This window comes from Ursus americanus, chromosome 26, assembly GCF_024610735.1.
Source record: "Ursus americanus isolate L20-20 chromosome 26, mUrsAme1.1.p, whole genome shotgun sequence".
Classification (NCBI taxonomy): Eukaryota; Metazoa; Chordata; class Mammalia; order Carnivora; family Ursidae; genus Ursus; species Ursus americanus.
Window position 1 is genome coordinate 41,238,598 of NC_142152.1, and position 24,498 is coordinate 41,263,095.

At 47.0% G+C, this 24,498-nt stretch overlaps 1 protein-coding gene across 5 annotated transcripts in view; it reads left to right on the plus strand.

The window, feature by feature from the left end:
- The window catches only part of WDR25 (WD repeat domain 25), a 146,927-nt gene that overhangs the window by 94,967 nt on the left and 27,462 nt on the right, over window positions 1-24,498 (plus strand). For all 5 annotated transcript variants that reach the window (XM_045775396.2, XM_045775391.2, XM_087856220.1 and 2 more), the window contains one exon: window positions 2,657-2,787. In XM_045775396.2, the coding sequence (XP_045631352.1) occupies window positions 2,657-2,787 (131 nt within the window). The remainder of the gene's footprint in view (window positions 1-2,656; window positions 2,788-24,498) is intronic.

Genomic DNA, 24,498 nt, shown 5'->3' on the forward strand with positions numbered 1-24,498 from the left:
CTAGGTATCAGGCATTGTCTGCTTGCCAAAGAGCACCGTTCATGATTCCAGTTTGAAACAGCTTTTCAGCATTCTACGAGGCAGACACCTGTATTTACCTTAAGTGCTCCCCTTGGGTTGGACAGCTGGGCTGTTGTTTATAGTCCCTTCACCATTACAGGGGACAGGACCTGCAGTGCCCGGCTCTTGACAACATTGCAGTGACACAGGATGACCATGAAAATCTTTGTGCCTGAGTGTTTCAGCGACAGTTAGGGGCTTTGTTGAGCTTAAACAAGTGTAGAATCTTCATTTACCAAACCTCAAGTGTTTCCCAAATTTTCTGTGACTACAAGTAATTGCAAATTGTGGGCCCCTGGAAGGTGTTAGAAAAAAATCACAATCTTCCATCATGGGAAAGGTGACACTTTAATAAAAAACAAGAGAGTAACTGCTTTCCAAGAAGTTTGTACCGTGGGAAGAACATTTTGAAAACAGATGTTTTTGTTTCCATCATTCTGTAAGTTTTGTTGCCAAAAACTATGTGAATATGTTACCTATTAAAAACGCCAATATTTGCACTCTTAACTTGGGAGCAGTTTTTCTAGTCTCCTTTAAAAGCCTTTAAATGAAAGTTTCGGTGGATTTTGAATTTGGTTGTTAAAAATATGAGAATGCAGTAATACCCTCTGATTAGTTGCAGGAACCATTCTTTGACCTGAGGGGAAATGGAGCTTTCCTAGTGAAATGTTCACACCATCCTTTGTGTCAGTGGTGGGATGGGAGTAGACAATGTTTCCCTTGATGCCAGTGGTGAATGTCTTCCGTCTAGGTCTGTGCATCTCTGGGAGAGGTCTTTGCTGGCTCTGACAGACTTCGATGAGTAAACCGAAGCTGTAACTGGGCTACTTTGAAATCACTGAGTCACAGAAAGTTCCCTACATTTGGAAAAAGCGGAAGTGGAGCCAGTTCGGTAGCTCTCGTTAAAAATGTTATAACTCATTTGATTTAATGATTTCAAAGAGCTTTGTTGATGCACTTAGTAAATGGCATGTTAAAATATATTTGAAAATACTGGTTATTTTGTCCTTGTCTCATCCTTTAAAATGGCTTATTTTTGGTATTTTAATGCTCATAATTTATTGGCATGGTAGCACACTGTGTAACGTAAAAACAAACACACATCTTGGAAATACGTGCTTAAGGGCTTTTCCTTGATGGGGCCTGCTGTCAGAAGAGTGCAGAGACCACGGATCTAGGCAAACTGGATTTATAAAGGCTCCCGCTGTAACTCGAGAGTACCAGTCGATGACTTTCATTTCCTTACCTGGTGAGCTGGTAGAGCACTGTGTGGGGGTCCTGAACACAAAGCAGGCAGCTGGAAGTGCTTTCTGAAATGAATGAGCAAACACGGTTTCTGAGTTCCTAGAAGAGGAAATGATGCTTGAGATCTTGGTGTCACATTGGTCTTCTTGGCCACCAGCTTCTTGTATCCATAACTGCCCACTGCCTCTCCAGCAGAGGAGTTTCTGTGAGCCAAGGGCAGTCAAAGTTGTCCCTCTTGGGCTGTGGGCGCCCTTGCTGACATCTCGGAGGGGTGCCACCTTCAGGTTCCTGGTGGGTGTGGTGCATAGCAGGGACCTGGGATGTGTGGAATGGCCTGGCCCCCGGGGATATGTTTAGAGGCAGCACTGAGACCACCGGTGGTGAGAATGGCTTCTAAGGCCAGTCTGGTTTCTGTATGCGTTTTGAGTGGTGTTGAATTGAACACATGAGAAGTACAGCCAGTGCTCTAGGTTATAAGGTGGCACCACATAGAGGAAGAGAGTGCTGGCTTTGGAACCCAGCAGACCTGAGTTCAGGGTCAGAGATCCATTCCCCACATTCCCTGAGTTCAATCTATTTATATAGCTTATCTCTAAAAGATCCCAGTGACAAAACAGACGTTTTCCACACTGTATGTGTATATGTACACACATTTGCACGTGCATGTGAGTGCCTAACAGCAGTTTCATGATAGATAGATAGATAAGGGAAAAGGACTGTCTTGAATCCTGCAGAACCAGTGAGATCCCTGTTCACCATACCACCTGTCCATGCTGGCGCTCGGGCCCCCGTGGTGTCATGTTCTCATTTGTTGCCCAGAGTATTATGTCACCCCTACCTGCCACAGCCTGTAGCAAACCATTCACGGGTTGTTGTAAGGTCATGATTGTAAGATGGCTGATCCTAAAAAGACCACTTTGGAGCATCCTGCTTTATCATTTCTAGACTCCTAGGTAAATAATCTCTGTACTAATATGCGACTTTGGTAATTTTACCTAATCTCCCTGAGCCTTGTCTTTTTCCAGTTGTGGAGCAGGTGTAGGGAGTTGTGTGGTTTAGATGAGTTGATGCACGGTATTTACAGAACACAGGAAAGGAGGCGGCGTTCATGGGTCCAGCCATTAGCTTAGCCCTTGGGGAGTTCAGCTAGTCAAGTGTTGGGGGGCTGGCTAGATCATGAGGCAGAAGTTGCTGCTGCCCATGTTGTGCTTCCAGAAAGTCTCATGGCCCCCTCGGGCCCAGATGGGCTGCGTCTGCCCATAGCTCTGCGCCAGATGGCTTCTAAGTTTTAAGGTATTTATTTTGTGATCTGAGTATTTTTTTTTAACTCATTGTCTGTTTTGTGTTGCAGGAACCCAGCTCTTCAGTGGTCAGAGTGACTTTAGGATCACTACCTTGAAATTTCATCCGAAAGACCACAGCCTTTTTGTGTGTGGAGGCTTCCACCCCGAAGTCAAAGCTTGGGATATAAGGACCGGCAAGGTGATGCCCATCTTCCTCCCGCGGCCTCTCCACAGGAGAGCTTGCGGCAGCAGTGTGAATGCCTGGGGGCGGGCCAGCATCTAGGTGCAGGACCCTGGAGATGGGGTAATTACCATTCATGTTTCATCAGTGCTCAGCGTAATGTGTAGTTGTTTTTAATGAACATTCTTGAGTTGTTAGAATATTGAAACATCAGAGGTGTGATTCTATGTAGCCTGTTACTGAATGCATTTACTGAGCATCTATTGTATGCAAATGTTTCCAGATGGTACAGAATGAGCCGGCTTTTGGGTTACTCAGGGAATAATGTGTGGATGCAGATAACTGGTGTGGAGTGGCACGTATGTATGTGTGTGTTTGTGTGCGTGTGTGCGTGTGCATGTGTGTTCATTCACATGTGCATTTGTGTGTGTGTGCGTGTGTACGTGTGTGCACGCATACATTCGTGTGTGTGCGTTTATGTACACGCAGGTGTGTGTATGTGTGCACATGTGCGTGTGTGTGAGGGAGAAAGCGAGAGAGATTTGAGGGGGAGTGAGGGAAGGGTGACCACCATTCAGAGGGGTGAGCACTTTTAGCTTGGTGCGAGGAAGGCTTCTTAGAGACCACATTCCTTCTGGAGCTAAAAGGCTGGTCATGATCAGAGAAGTGGTTTCCACCCCCCTGCACCCCACCCCCTTTGCCAAGCCACTGCTCTTGTGCCTTCGCCCACTTAATAAATGGCAGCTCCACCCATGTAGGTGTTCAAGCCAGAACCATCAGAATCATCCCTGTCTCTGCTCTTCTTCTCACCCCCACATCCAAACCATGAGCAAATCCTGTGGTAACTCTGGTTTAAGCTGCTGTTGACTCTCGCCGGGTTAATTGCAGTAGTTTCCAGTGTGGTATCTCTCTTTCCCCACTCCTTACAGTTTGTTCTCAACACAGCAGCCAGAGTGATCTGTCACAGTGTAAGTCAGATGTGGCTCTCCCCTGGTCAGAACCCTCCACGCTCTGATTTTGCTCACAGTAAAGGCTAGTGTCCTCACAGTGGCCCACAAGGCCCACAGGATCTTCCCCTCACACCTTTCTCACCACCTCCAGCCCCACTGGTGTCCTTGCCTTTCCTGAAACACATCAGCACATTCCTGCCTCAGGGCCTTTGCACCTGCCACACATACCACCTGGAATGCTCTTTTCCTGTTTTCTCTGTAGAGGCTCCCTCCCTCGCTCCTACACAATTCTGTTCAAATTCCACCTCTCCAGTAAGGCCTTCTCTGACTTCTCTGACCACCTTGATGGTCACCCCGTGCCATTCACTAGTCCCCTGTGCTACCTCACTGTTCTCCCTACCATTTATCATCACCTGGCATACTGTGGATTTTACATGTTTATTTATTTGCCTATCTGCCTTCACTTGAACAGAAGCTCTGCCAGAGGAGGGATTTTTGTGTTTTGTTTGCTGTTGACTTCTAACTCCCAGAATAGTGCCTGGCAAATAGTAGGCACTCAGCAAGCTTGGTTGACTGAGTGAGGGAATGAAGGAAGGTGGTAGCCACGCAGAATGTGTCTGTACAGAAGGTAGTATGAAATGTGTGTGGGGACCAGTGACTAACCCTACTGGCAGGGCGTGGGCTCCAGGCAAGGGGACTGGCCCCAGGCAGAGAGGCTCTCAGTCATGTAAGTCTTGGTTTGGGTTAGCAGTGAGAAGCCAGGGCTGAGGATGGGTTCATGGAAGAGTAGTGAGGAAGAGTCATGGCTAGGCTGCCTCTGGAGGTGTTCCCTGACTTTAGGAGGGTTTTGTTTTCAAGATCTGAAAAGCACTGCCCTGTTCTAAAGGAGGCACCCAGCCACTTGAGTCCTACAGGGTAGTTTATAATAAAACCCATGTTAAGCTTAACTTTGAAAGAAGAAGGTACAGACTGTCAGTGTCCTCCTGCATTTGGGATTCAAGGGATTCCCACTCTGAGGTTCTGGGGTCCCACCCTGAAGGGTCCAGCCTGCTGCAGTACCCAAAGGTTCTGCCTTGAAGGCTTCCCCTCCAAGACTGCCTCCTGTCCCACCTTGGACTTCCCAGATTTGAGGGTTCACTTGGCCACTGCGGGAAGGCGCTTTCCCAACAGGCTGTTGGAAGGGGCTGCTGGCGTTTTGAGAATCTAAGAACATAAACATTTTCTTTAAAGAAAATGGAAAGTTTTGTCTATAGATATCGTGTGGGGAAAATTAAAACACAGAGAGATGTACTCTTTAAAAAAATCTCATATTTTTCTTTCATAAAGAAACTTCTTTTTACAAAAATATTTGGAAAAGAGAGAAAATTTACCCATAAAGAAGTGGACACAATGGAATTAAAAAAAAAAACAAACCAAAACACTGGAACACTTATATTTGGGCTGTGTGTGTTGGAAACTCTTAGTCATGCTGTTTGAAGAGGGACCTTCGATTACCCAGCCCCTGCTGACGGCCACGTCCCTTAAAGGTGTGCTTACTGTTTTTAGCCTCAAAGACCAAACACGTAAGAGATTACTCACCAAGGACGCCATCTGATTTAAGAGTTTGTTAAAAATATTGGATTTTCTCCTAGGGCAGACGCCATCTGACAAGCTCTGAAAATGCTGGGGGAGAAGCAATTAGAAGCAGATGTTGCTGTGACTGGTATTGGCATGTTTGCGAGTCTCTCCCAAGCTAATAATGTGGGTAAAGGGATCTGTGCAATGTTTGTTTTTACTTCCTCTTTACCAACAATCCGACTGCCTCTCCTCCCGGTCTGGGTCACAGGGCTAGTTGCATTTGCATCAGCAGGCTCAGAGACCGCTGTCTCTCCTGCTTCTGTTCTGTTTCCTCTGACAGGTGTTGCTTGAGTGTCTCAAGTGGGCACAGCCAGAAGACCAGAGAAGAAAGGCACAGAGTCCCACCTGGGGTGGCTCACTTTTGAGCCTGCTGGGCTGCCAGGGTGCATGGCGCTGTCCCAGGTGCTGAACTTTCCAGCCCTGTCCTCTGTGGATGAACATCTGGGGCTGAGCAGCTTGGCTTTTTGGGACTACCTTCAGAGACAGTAGTGAAAACTGCAGGTGGAGGCAGGAGGGACACAGACCTTAGATTAAAACCAAAACCAGCTTCTGCTTTTAAATACGACGGGAGGGATTGTTTTATTGTAAAAGTAATATGTGATCACATGAAAAATTGAAAGATAGAGGGAAGTAAAGAGAAGGGGTGGTGGAGCCAGCCAAAGGTAGACATTAGTAACATTGTAGTATTTTTCTTTCTTTGTTCTTTTCCCCTTTGTGTGTGTGTGTGTGTGTGTGTGTGTGTTTTAAATGTATGTGTCTTTTTAAAAACATTGTTTGGTCTTATTTTTATACACGATTTTATATTTTCCTTTTCACATAGCACTGTAATGTAAGGGTTTTCCTTGTTATCACAAAGTCTTGAAGAATTTTTAGTCCACCCCTTTGATGCAGAGTGCTTAGCTGACTTGCTTCTTGCCTTGTCCCTGGTGTTCAGAGCAGAGTCTGACATAAACCAGCGCTTGATAAATATGGATTGAATGAGTCATTTTCAAACGGTTTAACTTATTAAACCATTTCCCTAGGTTGGACATTGAGGATAGTTCCTTTTTTCTTTTCTTTTCTTTTCTTTCTTTTCTTCTTTTTTTTTTTTTTTTACCACTGAAAATTAACAGAGGTAAATTTGGAGATCAGGGGCAGCAAACTATAACCCAGGCCTAAATCCAGCTTGCTGTCTGCTTTTGTGAAGTTTTATTGGAACACAGCCACATGCACTCATTTGTGTATCATCTGGAGCTGCTTTCACACTACAGCGGCAGAGCTGAGTAGTTACGACAGAGACCACATGGGCTGCAGAACCTGGCTGGGCCCTGCTGTGGATAGGTCTAACTGTGACATCTGTCACTCTATTGATTGTCGAATCTCAGCCTCCCGATCTGGCTGGTAAGGTGGGTGCCCCTGTGGCATCCTTACAGAGACTGTCTTTTCCAGAGAACTGTTCCTTAGTCGGGTTTCTCTCCATCGTTATAATCTCCAAACAGACCACCTAGGTCTGTAAGACACACATCTGTGCATCTAGTGCTCTCCATATTTGATGTTTATTTGCTTAAGCTTGGGTTCCAGAACTCCAATCACTGGGTCAAAGTGAATCAGCATTTTGAAGGCAAGGGGTAGGTTTCCAAGGATAGAGCTGAGGCATGCTGTGCTGGGGTAGAACCCATCACCGGAGCACGACTGCAGGGCCAGACAACCTCTTGCCGTCATCTGAGAGAACGGAGTCTGAAGAGTGGTTGGAACAGATAACTTTTAAGCTACTTTCCAGTTATACGATTTTATGACCCTTAAGCTGAGCCAAATGATGAATGTTGGGATTCTGGACTTCTCAGGGCCAGCCCAATTCATTAGAGCAAATGGGCTGTTTGGCTTCCCTCTCTTCTTTTCTTGGCTGATCTCTCTCTGCCTCGGGTTTGATGATTGGAGCACATCTCTCCTCACTGCAAAGTGCCTTGACTTCATTTCCAGCAGGTCAGCAGGATGTGTTCTGTGTGAGTGAGCTGAGCACACATGCTCGGGCTAGTGTAATACCACCAGCGGGATCTCTGACTTCTTCCTCCCAGCAGTGTGCTTGAACATGGGTGTAGCCTGGAGTCCAGGAGGCCTGTGGCCTGGCCTTAGTATCACTGTAGGGCCTCTCTCTCCAGAAGCCACTCCCAGCTTCCAGCGCTGCTGGCCTGAGCTACAGGAAACCTGGCCTCACAGCCTTCTTGTACCACGCACACAGCTGGGTGATTAGAGGCAAACCCCTTACAGACTCTGTCAGCCGTGGTTTCCCTGTTGGTATAGTCAAGGGGCAGGGCAAGGGCATCCATAAAGTGTGGCTTTGCCTACTACCCGTGTACAGGCGAGCACCTGGAGCTCTTGTTAGGATGCAGGTTCTGTGTCAGCAGTCTGTGGTGAGGATGACGTCTTAGTCTGTTGGGCTGCTAGAATGAAATACCATAGACCAAGGGGCTTAAACAACAGACATTTATTTTGCAAAGTTCTGGAGGCTGGGAGCCCGAGATCAGGGTGCCAGCATGGTCGGGTTCTGGTGAGGACTCTCCTCCTGGCTTGCAGAGCACTCCTTTCTTGCTATGTCCTCACATAATGGATGGAGAGAGCACCAGTCTTTTCATCCCCTTAGAAGGACGCCAGTCCCATCATGGGGACCGCACCCTCATGACCTCATCTAAACCTTATCACCTTTCAAAGGCCTCTCCTCCAGATACCATCACATTGGATTAGGGCTTCAATATGTAGATTTGGGGGGACATATCCAGTCCATTGCAGATGAGATCTTGCATCTTTAACAAGCTCCCAGGAGATGCAGAGGCAAATGGTTCATGGACCGCACTTTGAGAAGCTGGGGCCCAGAGGGCCTCAGAACGTAGAGGTTACTTGCTTCTGTCATGTGCACTCCCTTGGCTTTCATCCTTGATTGGTCTGCACTGTCTGTGACCTATTTCAGTGATAGCTCCTTGCCTTCTTACTTGACTGGGAGTTTCTTCAGCTGACAGGTATTCACAGCTACCCGTGGGGGGCTGAGTTGAGTCATGTCTGTGCCCCAGTGTCTCGCACAGGGCCTGGACCAGACAGGTGCTCATGGAGTAACCTGGGTCAGCTATTCCTGTGATCATGATGGAGCCCTGAAGCAGCCCCCACCCACCCCCCCAGCTTGGGGGCAGTGGCTACCCTGGGATCTGGACAGATGGAATGGCCCTCCAACAAGTGGGATATAAAGCCTAGCTGCAGTTCAGCTGCACTGGTCACTTGAGAAGTTAGGACAGAGGCAGAGGACTTGGGTGATCCTGCATCAGATGAGGCGTGTTGTTATGGTCCTGACACTGCCGTAGACGGCGGGCTCTGAGCTCTTGTGCTCCCTGGTGTTTGGTAGATGACAGTAGCTGGCTTCACTTATCTCCAGCCTCTCAGGTCCCTGGCTCTGAGCGCAGCAGGGACTGGAGGTTGTAGAGCCACGGAGGTATAAGACAGGGTCCCAGCTCTCCGGGGCCTGCCAGCACTGTGGGAAATGCTCAGGGTAGTTACTTTGCAGTTACTTTAAAGTTCACTTTAAGATGACTGTAGTTTGAGCCAAGTTAACATAGGTATTAAATTCACCCTTGTAACATGAATCAAATTTGTGAGAAAAACTATAGAGGCTTAATAATCATAATGCACAGTTACTGAATCACCCTTTTTGTAAGATTAAATTATGGAACCCCAGCCTCAGCAAAGTACCTCTCAGCTGAGCAGGATTGAGCACTGGAACTTAGAAAAGCTCTGGCAAATCTAGGACATGTGGCTCCTGACCTGGGATCTTGGCTTCTGCCCTGGTTCCTCTTCTCTTCTGTGGGCAAAGTTGGGGCTCTGTTTGGCTCCCAAGAGAGTTGCAGATGCATTCAGATCCCTGTTTGGGCCTCCAGAACACTGACCCCCCACTGGTTCTGGGATAAATTCTCATGATAACATGGCTCTGACAGGCCAGCTCACTTTTGCTCTAGTATTGTTTTGACACGAATCGTCAATATTTCATGCTTGTTCTCCGTCTTTTGCTTTCTCTTTTTATTAAGCTTGTAAAGGGCTCTCTTAACTTCGAGATCTTGTGTTAGTTTCTTGACCTCTGCCTGGAGCTTTGTTCCAGCCCCTCTGCCAGTGTGTGTTCCTGATGTGCAGGAAACTTTGAGGGAGGCTGCTGGCTCTCCCTCCTGACTGCTCGGACCCTCACCTTGGCCTCTTATCACAGCCTCTCCCTCGTGTGTGTAGTTTCCCAGCAGAATGGAAACTCCCTGAAAACAGAGACTCCGCTTCATTTGCTGCTCTATTCCCAGCACCTAGCAAAGTGTTGACCTGAGAGTAGGCCCTGGGTTGGAGGGTGGGGGGTACTAGTGCATGAATAACTAACACTCCTGATCAAGACCAAGTTTTAAAAACCCCACCTAGTGAGCCCATCCAGGAAGCAGAAGCTGAGCCACCAGGTGTTAATTTGCTCATGTGACGCTTCTACCATGGGCCTCCTTTCCCTGAGTGGCATGCTGTGAGCCAGCAAAGCAGCTGGTGGCTGCTGACCTGGGCTGATGCCGTGGCCAGAAGCACCTTGAGAGCGTCAGAGAACACTGTTGGCCCAGCACCCACCCTGTCCAGAGGTAGCCAAGCCATGAGGTTTGAAAACTCTCAGGGTGATTCTAATGTTGAGTCAGAGCTGTGAGTGACAGCCCTGGGGGCCATGGTCTGGGGGTCTGGGTGAGCATCCGAGTGGCATTTTGTAGGGTTTCTGCCCTGCAGCGTGCACTGCTCTGATGGCAGCTGCCTGAGAGTCTCAGCACCATTAGTTTTCGTGGTGTTGCAGACAGGTTGCTTATTTGCCCTAATGAAGTTTTGATTACTTTCCATTTGTCTCTTTCATCAGCTTTATATTAAAAAGACTTTTTATTTAGACTCTTTGTATTTTCTGCAGTTCTAAGTTTTGCCTCAAACTAAACTTTGTGTGCAGATAATAGGAGGCTAACAGAGACGAAGAGATGAGGAAGGGCCTGGAGAGCCTGGTGCAGAGAGGAGCGTGGCCACTGTACTCCTTGTGACTTTGGCTGGTTCCCATCTTTCTTGGTGCTGGTGCCCCGTCTGTTGAGTGGGGGTGGGGCTGGGGTGCTCTCTGGCTGCTGCCAGCAGTTGGTACTGATCCCTTCCACCTGTTGGCCCCCACACCGAGCACTCTCTGTGTCATGGCTTATCCAGTGCACAGCAGTCCAGGGTAGCTGTCTCCCCATTCCACTGGCAGGACACCCAGGTTCAGAAAGGTTCAGTCCAGCATTCAGCTAGCACACGGCCCGCTGAGACCTTGAACCAGGTGGCTTGACTCCCACACCCTTGCAGGGCTTCCTGTTCACAGCATGAATGAAACTTGAGTCTTGTGTGTAAGGAAAGCACTTTGCAGTGAGTGCTGTGTGCTTTGTTCAGATGTTCACTCAGCCTGGCTGCATGCAACTCTGTGCCTGGTGTCAGGGCTTGGGTGGGCCCTGCTCTCCTCAAGCCTGAAAACATAGCCCTAGCATGTTTCTGCCCCCAAGGTGTAGACGAGGAAGCTATTCTGAAGGGGGCTGCGCTATTCAGCACAGGGGCTGGCAGCTGCTGTGGGGCGTGGGTCTGAACCCAGGGCTTATTCTAAATTTTCCCTCCCCCTAATGGCAAATTTCATTTATTGATGTCATAGAAATGTTATGAGCCCCCAGCAGACACCAGGCCTGTGGTGTGACGAAATCTACTTAGTCCTTGCCCTCTAGGAGCAGCTGGTCTAGAAGAAGGCACTGTGGAAACACCCACTGGGGATGTACGTTTCTTCAGTGTGTGATGGATCTATCTGCCTCACCAGCTGCCTTCACAGACAGCGAGAGGGTTCCCTGTGTGTCTCCTGGGTCCTCCAAAGTTTTAGGTAGAGCTGGGGGAATGGTTTCCAGAATCTCTAACTTCAGAGACCTGCTGCCCAGCTTGCCCTTTCTCTTCAGCTCCACTCTGCTGCCCTTTCTTGGGGCTGCCAGTCAGACTCCTCCCTAAAACCTGGCACGTGACTGGAGCTCAGTGGGTGGCAACAGGAGACACATGGTACTCAGGAGGGATGGCCTGAGACTTTTTTTTTTTTTTTTAAAGATTTTATTTATTTATTTGACAGAGATAGAGACAGCCAGCGAGAGAGGGAACGCAAGCAGGGGGAGTGGGAGAGGAAGAAGCAGGCTCACGGCAGAGGAGCCTGACGTGGGGCTCGATCCCAGAAGGCCGGGATCACGCCCTGAGCCGAAGGCAGACGCTTAACCGCTGTGCCACCCAGGCGCCCCTGGCCTGAGACTTTTAACACCCCTTTGATGACTTCTGCCCTTAAAAATGCAGTAAGGTATATCGGAGAATATAAAGCATTGATTCTGGACCTGTAATGACTATGTAAATATAATATTTATAATTTTCTAACTTATAAGTCCTTTATAATGCATTTTGTCACTAAAATAATCTGTGTTACACTGAGTACCTCTTCTTGAGATTTTTGAAATCTTCATATTTTTATTGAAACGGACTCATAATTTGTTTTACTTGAGAACGTTTTTTAGCTTGCCATAACTAATGGCATCCAAAGAAATCATGGGTTTGATGCCCTAGCTATTTTTATTTTATTGTGCTTTAAATACTTATTACATTTTTTGGTAACAGCTTCATTGAGATGTAGTTCACATACCATACAACACCATTTAAAGTATACAGTTCATTAGTTTTTAGTATGTTCGTGGAGTTCTACAACCATCACCCCTAGTCAATTTAGAATGCTTTCGTCACCTCAGAAAGAAACCCTGTGCCTTTTAGAGGTCATCTCTCACCCCGTGTCCCCTTCCCCTCCTGCGCTTCCCAGCCCTGGGCAACCACTGCTCTTGCCGTCTCTGTGCATTTGCCCGTTCTGGACATTTTGTGTAAACAGAATCCTACAACGTGTGGTCTTTTGTGACCAGCTTCTTTTGTTTATTGTCATGTTTTCAGGGGTCATCCGTGTTGTCGCAGAAGCCAGAATTCCATTCCTTTTTCATGGCTGAGTACTATTCCATTGTACTCATCACCACATTGTGTTCACGCATTCACGAGATGGTGGACATTTGTGGTGTTGCCATGGTTGGGCTGTTATAAGTGTTGTTATGGACGTTCATTTACAAGTCTTTTGTGTGTGGACATATGTTTTCGTTTCTCTTGCGTCCTACCTAGGATTGAGATCACTGGTTTGTGGTGTAGCTCTACCAGTGACCTACTGAGAATCTGCCAGACTATTTCCAAAGTAGTTGCACCTTTATTATCCTTCAGATTCTGTCTTTTATTATTAGGTTCTGTCTCCTCTTTCATTCCACATATTGGCATTTGTGTTTTCTTCTTTTTCCTTTTTCTTAATCAGTGCAACTAGAGATTTATTGATCATTTCAATGAAACATTGATTTTCTGTGCTGTTTTTCTACTTTCAACTTCATTAATTTCGACTCCTACTTTTATTTTCTTCTCCTTGCTTTGGGTTTAATATTCTCTCTCCCTGATTTCTTGAGGTAGCAAATTAGATGACTGATAACGAAGTTTTTTTTTAAAATAAGCATTTTAATGCTGCCCATTTCCATCTAAGCACGCATCCCACCAATCTTAATATGCTGTATTTAATTTCTGTTTGATTAAAAATATTTTCTGTTCATTTTTACTTCTCTTTGACCTGTAGAGTATTTAGAAGTATATGGTTTAGTTTCCAAATGTGTAGAGATTTTCCAGATACCTTTTGGTATTAATTTCTAGTGTAACTGTGTTACGGTCAGAAAACATACCGGGCATGAATTCGGTCCTCTAACATTTGTAAAGATTCATTTATGGCCCGGGATGCGGTCTGTTTTGTTGAGTGTTCCATGTGCTCCTGGGAAGAATGTGTATTTTGTTGTGAGTGGGTGGAGAGTTCTGTAAATGACAGTGTACTCACGTTAGTTGGTGGTGTTCAGTTAGCTCTTCTAGCCTTGCTGATTTTTTTCTCTCTGTTTTTTCAGTTATTGAGAGAGGAGTGCTGAGGTCCCCACCAGTATTGTGGGTTTGTGTATTTCTCTTTTTTGGTTCTTTTTTTTCCTTTTTCTTTTTGTATTTTGTATTTTGAAGCTGCCACCAGGGCTCCACTGGGGGCCTGCTCTCAGGTCAAAGCTGTTAGAGAAAATAAGAGAAGGAGACGAAAAATAGCAGCTTATGTCTGAGCTGGCCACTTCACGTCCTTACCTCTCTTCTCGTCTCCATGAGAGTCTTCAGGGAGTTGCTTTTTGTATTTTGCCCAGAGTTTTAGTTGTAATCAGTGGGGAAACAGGCTGCAGTGGGCTTACTCTCCAACCTGACCCCACATGGATTTTGAGCATATTTTGCTCTTGGCCTTGAATTTCCCCTATTTTCCTTGAATTTCCCCTCTTTTCCTGGCTAGATGCCGCCTGTCCTGCAGTCTCTACCATGTCTCCTCTCCAGGAACTGATCCCGAACCCCATTGGTCTGGATGCTCCTGTCCCTCCCTTGGTCTGGATTCTAGCTGCCTGTCAGTGTCATCCCCCGCCTGAGATGTGAGCCACATAAGGGTGGGGGCACACGATGGGCTTGTCCAGCTTGGCACCCCCAGACCTACTGTGCACTGGCACAGGGGCAGTGGCTCAGGCAGTAGTTATTGAACAAATTACTTTGAATCTGCAGCCTAACTCCGCAAAGGTTTTATGACTTGAGGAAGGTTCGTGTAACCCAAATCATGCCCCAACGAATAGATCTCCAGGTACAGGGTGGTGTTGGCGGCTGTGCGGTTTAATAAGCACGTTGGGTCTTCTTTGTGCCCCGTCAGTGGACAGACTGTCCTCCAGCCACATTCTTGCCAAACTGCCCTGAAGGAAGGCTGCCTGGTGCTTGTTAGCGGGTCTGGCATGAAGGCTGAGAAAGGAGGTCGGGTATGCTGAGAGGGAGCCGCCGTGCATCCTGTGATTAGGCTGTTCCGAATGGGCCACTCATTATGTTGTGTTCAGAGAGGAGAAGCAGGGCGGACGTCTCTTCTCACCTTCTGTGTGCCCTTTCTACATCAAGCAAATTTCTCAGTTTTTAATTATAGTCTTTGACTGAAACGTTTTCTTTAAAAAGGTCTGATTAGCTGTCTCGCCTCATTCATTTATTCATTGAACGTTTGCTGAGCACCTGCCGTGTGTAGGACATCTTCTTAATTTACAGGATTCAAAGAAGCTACAGGAAACACCTCACACCCAGCTGTTGGCACCTCAATCCACCCAGTTGCTAGACCAAGCCAGAAACATGGTGGCAGCTTTAGGATTGCCCTCCTCCCACCACCTTGATACCCTGTGCTTTCCTCTTCTGGGGCCGACATGTGAGGTTGTGCAGGTTGTTCACTGCACACAGACTCCTGGCTAAGGAGTGGCTGGGGCTGGAATCCAGCCCATGCTCTGCTGGCCAAGTCATGCCCCGGGTGTGTGGTGGTCTCCACCTGAAGGGGTGTCTTTTTCTAATATGCACCAGGGTGCCACATGGGCCAGGGATGGCACTGTCCCTTCCCTTCTGTCTGCTGCCGAGCCTGACGAAACCCACTCCCTCTCTGTCCCCACAGCCTCGCCCTAGGACTGCTCCTCACTTTCTCTCCTGGGGCATTAGTGCCACTCACTGCCTACCCTCTTCTGTCTTCCACCCTGCAGCAAGTGCCATCTTCTGGCAACGTAAATCGGAATGCATTCCCCTTTTACTTGGAACTCCTCCTGACCTTGCAGTGCCCACAGGGCAGGCCCAAGCCTCCTGTCCAGGCGCGGGCAGCTCTGCACAGCCTGGCCTGTCTCCCTCAGCAGCCTTGGTCCCAGCACGGGGCCTGCCCCACGCCCTCCCTGCAGCCGCCAGCTCACAGCACTGGCGTGGGCATGGTGGCGGCGGAGGACGACTTCCCACCTTCCCAGACTGTATGACTTGTTTGCTAGGAGTTGGTCTTACTCTTAATAAAAAGAGTAGGTAAATTATTTTCCAAAGAAGTTGGAGGAGAGGAATCTGCAAAGGAGCAGCCCAAGATCTTGGGGCTGAGAGCTGGATCCTGGGCTGCAAGGTCAGGTCTCAGCTGAGGGAGGGTCCGTGTGACCTAGAGACACACGTGCGCCCATGCCTCGAGAGCGGAAGGGGGCTCATTCTCCAGACACTCATTCTGACTGCAAAAGCGCCGTGCTCTTCCTAGGCTACTTGAGAAACGGAAAACTGTGACGGGGAGAATAACTCACTCACTCCCAACCCAGCCACAACTACCACTGACAGCTGGTCTCCCTCCTTCCAGGGTTTTATGTGCATATTTACATTTTTATGTAATTTTCTCCTGACTTAATATGATAGCATTAGCGTTTCCCATATTGTTAAAAAGTTTTTGGATGATATAATTTTTAATAATTACCTGGTATACTATAATGTATTTAACCAGTCCTCCGTAATTGGGTATTTATCATACCAGTGTTTCCTTTATTACAACACTAAGGCAAACATCTCTGTGCGTAAATCCCTAGATGCAGAGTGGATTAAGGGGTATGCGTGGTTTTAGGTCCTGGGTACCACTGCCCAGTCCCTTCCAAGAAGCACACCTGTTCACCCTGAAGGATGGGGTTGGCGCGTTAGTTTGCTTTTAGCATAGGTGGGCTTATGCATGCTCCTCTCCATCCTGACGCAGAGCTGGTACAGAGGGATGGATGGGCTGGGGGTAGGAGAAAGTGGGGGGCTAAGGGAGCAGACGGTGCTAGAGAAGGGACTGCCACCTACACGAGGCAGAAGGAAGTGGGGCTGAGGGCCAGCGCAGCGAGGCCTGCTCTTTCTGGGGCCTCTGTCTTGGCTGCAGACCTGGTCCCAGGGTGCAAAGTCCATCGTGCTCTGGTTCACCTTCCTCAGGTTGTGACATCAGCCCGTCACCCCAGCCTCAGGCCTCAGGATTTGGAGTCAGGTGGAATAGAAAGATTGGAAATCAACAGGGGTGTCCTTGAGATGCCAGAGGAGGGGCCTAAGCTCTCAGGACTACCAGCACAGGGAAATGGGGCCTCCACTGGGGGGGTACATGAGTGGTTCTGAGGGCAGACCGGGTGGGACTTTTTAGAGAAGGTGCTTTTCTTTTCTTTTCTTTTCTTTTCTTTTCTTTTCTTTTCTTTTCTTTTCTTTTCTTTTCTTTTCTTTCTTTTCTTTTCTTTTCTTTTCTTTTCTTTTCTTTTCCTTCTTTCTTTTTTTTTTTAAGATTTTATTTATTTATTTGTCAAAGAGCGACAGTGAGAGAGGGAACACAAGCAGGGGAGTGGGAGAGGGAGAAGCAGGCTTCCCGCTGAGCAGGGAGCCCAATGCGGGGCTCGATCCCAGAACGCTGGGATCATGACCTGAGCCGAGGCAGACGCTTAACGACTGAGCCACCCAGGTGCCCCAAGAAGGTGCCTTTCCTTATAGGGAGAGATTGCTGGGCCCCACGTCTCAGATAGCTGTCAGTATAGGACTGTTTCATGCACCATCCCTAAGTGCAGCCATTTGGTTTGTGGGCCACAGGGACTTTGAACAATAGTAGTGAAGCAGAGTGTGTAGCCCTGTTAACGACACAGGCAGGCAGTAGGATGCTTGTCCCTAGTTGAGAGCCATGGACAAGGAGTGGCCTGCCCAGCGTTCCCCTGGCTCTGGGCCCAGTGCTCCCACCTTCCCCCTGGTGCTGTCCAGGCCTTGGACCCACCCAGAGGATCCCTCGGATCCCTCTGCTATCCTCTGGGATGATGCCACAGCCCCATGCTTCCCCCTCACCTCTTCTGTGTTCCCTGAGTATCCTGATCAGGTGGGTCAGCTCCTGCTGGTCTCCAAATGTGCTCATGGGTGTGGGGACACAGGAGGGGCCTGGGGGGGGGGGCGGTGCTCACTCAATCTCTTCTCCACCCTAGTGTGGTTCTGTGGGCTTCCAGGCCTGCTTGCACCCAGGAGAAGGTCCTGCCCTTCCCCTCTTCCTCATCCTCTTCTGCCCATGGGCTGGCTGCCTGGGAGGTAGGCCAGCTCATCTCTTCTGCTCCTTCTTCCAGAGGCCTGGTGGCATGAGATCCATGCTGGCTTTGGACAGTGAGAAGCAGGGTCAGGGGTGATGGTCAGAGGGAGGTGTGCTGGGCATGGGGCATTCTCTGTAGCCCAGCCCAAGGCCAGTGCACTGAGCAGTGGCTTTTGTTGGTTCCTGTGACTTATCATAGAGATAGATCCCCCCTTCCACCAACCAGTGCCCTGGTTGGAGTCGTCAGGACTGGGCGGGACCTGGTGGTTGTGGTTAGGCAGGGGATCTCCACACCCTCTATCTCTTGTTCAGAGTAGGCCTGAGCCTCTTGCACTGCCCCTCTTTGCCTCTTGAGTGTTGGGGATGCTGGGAAGAGGTGCTCATAGCCCATGCGTAGCACAGGGGCCCACAGTTTGCAGGGCTGGGCTGCCCTTGGAGGGTGGCTGTATTGTTCGAACCCGATTTAATTCGTGGCTCCGTTGTAAAGTGAGGAAAACCAATTTTTCACTTGAGAGGATCAGCAACGTGGATACATATGTAATTGTTTCTTTCTGCTTTTCTTCCTTTCCCTAGTATCCTGTATCCATAATTTAAAATTTCACAGTCTCTGACGTGACGGCTTCTCCGTGGGCATGTTCAGATTCGTTTCAGGTTCGGCAAGCACTCATTGAGCAGCTACTCTGTGCTTCTGGCTGGGCAGCCTGTGATGTGCAGTGGGGAGGGCCAGGCTCCAGTGTGGGTCGCAGATTGGGTGTCATGCTGGCCCTGCCTCCACCCAGCTGTGTGATCCTAGGCAGGCCACTTTATTTCTCTGAGTTTCGGCGTCCTCAGCAGTGGGGCCAGTAATCCCAAACCCCTGGTTCTGAGGATTAAGTGAAGTCATATGTAAAGCACTTAGTAACAGGCATGGCACACAGTAGGTGTTCACTTAGTGGCACCTGCCATACTTGTGTTCTCAGATGATGATCTCCACAGGGTTGTGCCCCCCACGAGATCGTGGAAATCAGCATTCATGAGCCGTCTTCAGTGTTGCTGAAAGCTGAGTGGGGATTGTGCCTTTCTCCCAGCTGGGTAGTGTGCCTGACCTCACTGTCAAGTGTCTGTGCTTTTGGCTGAGGATGTTCTAGCCCAGTGTGGGAACACAGGTCCTCCAGGCTGATCAGAGACTCTGATATACACTCCCCCATGTCTTTGATTAATTTTTAAAAGAGAAATGAATTAATTATTGCCTAGGAAGTATGGATGCTCAGAATGTTGGGGAAGAACTGAAAGTGGGACCTTTGGAGATGCCACAGTGGGAACCCCGGCCTCAGGACCCCAGCCGCTGTCCGAGGGTCCGTGATGCCCACAGACCTGGCCAGTAGATACCCCCAGAGACAGAGGAAGGTGGCAGCTCAAGACCTGTCCAGGAGTGGTTGGTGGGGCTCCTGGAGAGTGAGACACTGGTGGCTGCTTCCCTCCAGGGATCCTCTTCTTGTCCCCCTCTCCCCAGACCTGAGGCCCATGGCCTGCCTCCCTGCAACCTGGTCAGCAGTTCAGGCTGCATTGAGGGGTCACACCTAGGAAGGCTGCCCTTGGGTATGTTTTCTGCTTCTGCTTGGACCCAGAGAAGGTGCCTCAGGCAGGACTCCCAGGAGTCCTGGAGTTTCAGGGAGAGGTCTACTCGCTGTGCTGGCTCTCATCCTCACCCTCCCATGCAGCTCCGGACAGATGGTGCCGTCCTCCTCTCTGAGCTGTCTGAAGGGCAGTTTCGCAGACCTTCCCTCCACTCCCCCGACCCCACCCCTTTGGGGAGAAGGCCCAAGTGGCCCTTGTAAGTCCCCCATATTTGGTGCTCTCATTATCTGGGCCTCAGTTTTCCCCTCTGTCTGGAAGGGGCTGAATTTTGTGATGTGGTCTGTATGGAGCAACCCCCCCAGCACTAGAGTTTAACTGGGAATGGCTCAGCTGAGGCCTCATGTGGTGAGTGTCCACTCCCTGTCCTGGGGTCAGGGGGGCTAGAGGCCCCAACATAACTCTCTGTTCCTCACCCGCTCACTCCCACCAATGTCCTCGAGCTGCTTGGTTTAGATTGATTTATCAGGGGATCCTTCAAACACTTACTGAATACTTGCTGGGTGGCAAGTGGCCATGGGATGGAGAATAGCTCATCCCTGCCCTGAACCCTGAGGTCACAGTGGAGGGGAGGAGACAGATATTATTGGGCAGTTAGGATATAGAGTGATGAGAGCTGCCCTGGAGGGGTAATGAAAGGCCCACAGAAGGAGCTGATGAGTCTGCTTGGCAGTGGGGGCTGGAGGGAGGAGATTGCTGGGAGGCTTGGTTGGCAGAGGGTTTTAAAGGATGCATAGGAGTTTTCTAGACAGCAAAGTCAGTATAGGGCATTTTAGACCTAAAGAATACACAAAAGCATGAAGGTACAGAGGCATAAAGGGGCGCAACAGGTGAGGGAATGGCAAGGAGTTTGTGTGGTTAGAATGCACACAGGGTGTGTGTATGAGAGAGAGAGAGAGAGAGAGAGAGAGTGTGTGTGTGTGTGTGTGTGTGTGTGTGTGTGTGTGTAAAGGGGGGTTAGGAAAGAAGGTTAGCCTGTCAATTCAGGGCCTTCACCCTGGCCATTTTTAAGTTGTGGCCCAGACCTGCACACCCCAAGGGAGGCTTTAGAGACAGGGAGCCCTTCGCAGCTGGGCAGACACATAGTGCTCCTGACACGCCCTTTAAGGAAGGCTTGGAGCCTAGGCTGGTCCTCTGGGAGCTTGAGCCAGCTCATCAGCTATACCTAAATGTAAAAGGGAAAGGTGTCCTCCCTCAGCGGATGGTTATTAAAGCACGCCATCTTTAAGCCTCATTAAGGCGTGTTAAATGCTAATGAATTTAGAGAGGGGCATCTTGGGGCTTCTGTTTCCTTGGAAACGTTTGAGAGCAGGTGCTTTATAATGAGCTGTACCTATTTTAAAAGTGAGCCATGAGGCCTGCTTTGATAGGCTGGATCTCAGATGCTGATGGGTAAGTGTGAACAAAGCCGGTGGAGGCCAGTAGAGACGCTTTGTGCTCTCTGAAATATCATTCTCTGGTGGTTTCTATAGAAACCACTGGCACCTAGGTAGGAGATTTGCCAAGCTCCAGAGTCTCATTACACAACACATTGCCTCCAGCCTGGGCGACTCAGCCCCAGCCTCTGAAGACCACTGGGGTCCTGTTGGCAGGGTGGGACAGGGTTCTGGACAAAACAGGACAGATGTGTATTGCTATTTGCTGTAATTCTACTTTAATTGTGTCTGTTCCATACCTACTGCTTGATTTCAGCAGGTCCCCACTCTGCTTACTTCAGGCCTCGCTGACACTAAGAAAAGCTAGCGTTAGCAGAGCTCACTGCTTCCCACAGAGCACTGTAAAGGGACCTTGTATTACTGATAAATTTATATATCAAAGGGGAGAGACTCTTGATATATCTCCATGCAACCAGCATGCTGTCTCAACAATTATAAATTTACAGCCAAGCTTTTCTCTATAATCATACCCATTTTCCCAGCAATCTCCTCCCTCCAGCCCCCACTGCTGGATTATTTTGAAGCATATCCCAGAAACATGCTATTATTTCATTTGTATGTACTTTTGGTTCTTTAAGAGGTAAGGACTTAAAAAAAAGTATTATAGCATTGTCACCTCAACAGTTCAGTAGTAATTCCATAATATAGTCAGATATCCAGTCCATATTCAGATTTCCCTGATTACCTCATAATTTTAAACATTTTCAAACAGTTGCTTTGTTTAAATCAGAATCCAAACATTTGGTTGATAAATCTCTGAAGTCTTGTTTAATATGTGTCCTTTTCTTTTTTCCTTGTAACTTATTCATTGGGGAATAAGTCGATTGGGTGTTCCTTTTCCTTATTGCATCCCCTGTGGTGTCATTTATCACATTCCTCTGTTCCCTGTATGTCTTATAAACTGGTGGTTACAGCTGCAGCAGTGCTTCCTACACTGTGCTGTGCACACAAATCACCCAGGGTGCTTGCTGCTCTGCTTCTAATTGTGACTCAGTGGGTCTGGAGTAGGGCCAGAGAAGATACATTTCTTTTCTTTCTTTTAAAATTTACCTGTTTGAGAGAGAGAGAGAGAGCACACAGACATGAGCAGGGGGAGGGACAGAGGGAGAGGGAAAGAGAAAGAATCCTCAAGCAGAGTCCCCGCTGCTTGACTTGGGGTTAGATCCACGGCCCTGAGATCACGATCTGAGCTGAAATTGAGAGTCAGCAGCTTAAAGGACTGAGCCACCCAGGCACCCATGTTTTGCTCTTTTTAAGTATCATTATGAACTCATGGATTTATAACATATTTGGTATATTTTCAGTAAGTTGTGGCTATTATTCCAATACCCAGATTGCCCTGTATTTGGTGAGTGAACCTCTTTAAAGTAGGCTCCTGTGTCTTTGTTTTGTTTTGTTTTTAATTTTTCCCCCCACTTTTGCCCCCCTGGGTCTTGTATCTTTTTTATTTTAATCAACTTTACTGAAGTATCACTTACATACAGTTAACTGCTGTGCATTAGAGTGCGCAATTCAGTTAGTTTTGACGGACTGATACATCCATGGAGCCACCACCACAGTCAAGATACAGAATATTTCTATCACCACAAGTCCTCTCCTGCCCTTTGGCAATAAATCCCTCCATGTACTTCATCTCCGAGGCAACCGTTGATCCACTTTCTGTCACTACAAAGCAGTTTGCATTTTTCTAGACTTTTATATAAATGGAATCATACAGTAGATACTCTTTTAAATCTGGCTTTTTTCAGTTCACGTGTGTTTGGTGTCCGTCCGTATTTTAAGTATCAGGATTCCTTTTGATTGCCAAGTAGTGTTCCTGTGGGTGGATATATCAGTTTGTTTATACATTAACTGTTCATGGACAATTTGGGTTGTTTCCAGTTTTTGGTTATCATAAATGAAGCTACTGTGAATATCCGTGAGCAGGTCTTTGTGTGGATATATGTGTTCATTTCTCCTGGTAAATAACTGAGAGTATGATTGCTAAGTGGTATGCTATGTGTATGTGTAAGTTATGATAAATTGGCAAACTGTTTTACTCACTCCACACTCTCATCAGCCCTTGGCCTTGTCAGTCTTTTCCATTGTAGCCACTGTAGTGGGTGTGCAGTGAGTGGTGTCTGGTTGTGGTTTTAAGTTTACATTCCTAATTCATGGATTTGAATATTGAATATCTTGTTCTATGAGGGGTCTGTTCAAATCTCTGACCCACTTAAGATAATGATGATAAAGGAAAAGATGAAGCAGCAGAAGTAGTAGTAGTTCTAGGAGTTCTTTGTATATTCTTCGATTGTTTTCTCCCCTTCCACGGTTTCCTGTGTTTTATCTAAGAGATTTTTGCCTACTCTAAGGTTGCAAAAATTTTCTCCTATGTTTTCTTCTAAAAGTTTCACACTGTCGGGGCACCTGGCCAGCCTCAGTCAGGGGATCGTGTGACTCTTGATCTCACAGTCGTGAGTTCGAGCCTGATGTTGGGCATAGAGACTGCTTAAAAAATAAATAAATAAAATTTCCCACACTTTTGCTTGTACTTTTAGGTCTGTGATCCCTTTTGAGTTAATTGTGTATGGTATGAGGTAAGGTTTCTTCCTGTATTTTTGTTGTATGGAATACTCTGTTGTTTTAGCACTGTTTGTTGAAAAGACATTCCTTTCCAGTTAGATTGTTTTTGGACCTTTGGTTGATAATCAGCTGGCCACGTAAGCACAGGTGTCTTTCTGGGTACTCAGTTCTGTTCCACTGATTGCTTGACCACATTCTCTTGGTTACCAAGGTTTTGTAGCAGTGTGTGAATTTTAGTAGTGCAAGTCCTCCAACTTTTTCTTTTTCAAAATCGTTCTGGCTATTCTAGGTTCTTTATATTCCCATTTCAATTTTTCATTCACCTTGTCAGTTGCTACCAAAAAAAAAAGTCTGCTGGTATTTTGATTAGGATTGTGTCTAATTTACAGACCAATTTTGGGAGAATTGATATCTTAACAGTATTGAGTCCTCTGTGAGCATACCATCTCTCTCTGTTTATTTAGGTCTTCTTTAGTTTCTTTCCCCGGAGCAGTGTTTTGTAGTTTCCAGTGTTTAGATGTTGGACATGTTGTATTAAATTTATTTCTCAGTATTTCATGGTTTTGGATACTATTGTGAATGGAATTTTATTTTAAATTTCATTTTCCAGTTGTTTATTGCTAATATATAGAATACTATTAATTTTCTTACTTGTGTCCTGTGACTTTACTAAATTTATGTCTTAGTGCCAGTAGCTTTTTCATAGATTTCTTAGGAATTTTCACATACACAATCACATTGTCTGTGAATAATACAGTTTTAGCTTCCTTTCCAGTGTGTATGTGTTTCTTTTTCTTGCTGTATTGCAATCACTAGCATCTCCAGTACACTGGTGAGAGTGAACATTCATGTCTTGTTCCTGACCTTATGGGGAAAGCATTCAGCCTTTCACCATTAAGAATGATGTTGGATATGGGTTTTGGGTAAATAGCCTAAATCAGTTTAAGGGAGTTACCTTCTATTCTTAGTTTTCTGAAGGGTTTTTTTTTTTTTATCATATATTAGTGTTAAACTTTGTCAAATGATTTTACCACACCTGTATTTTTTCCTGTATTCACTTAATATGGTGAATTACATTGATTTTTAAAAGAAATGTGACATGAACCATTGCATTTCTGGAATAAACCTTACTTGGTCACGATGTATTATTTTTTTTTATGTATGGTCAATTCTAGTTAATATTTATTAAGGATTTTATATGTTTGTTCATGAGGATTATTGGCTTATATCTTTTTCTTGTGTTGTCTTAGTCTTGTTTTGATGAGAGATTAATATTGGCTTCAAAAAAATGAGTGGGGAAATCTCTCATCATGTACTTCCTGAATGTTTGTGTAGGAGTGGTGTATTTTCCTCCTTAATGTTTGATGGAATTCACCAATAAAGACATCTGGACCCAGGGTTTTCTTTGTTGGAAGATTTTTGATTACAAAAAATTTTAAAGGTGTATATAGGGCTATTCAGGTGTTCTGTTTCTTCACTTTTGTAACTTTTTTCTTGTAAGAAATTTGTCCATTTTGTCTAAGTTGTCAAA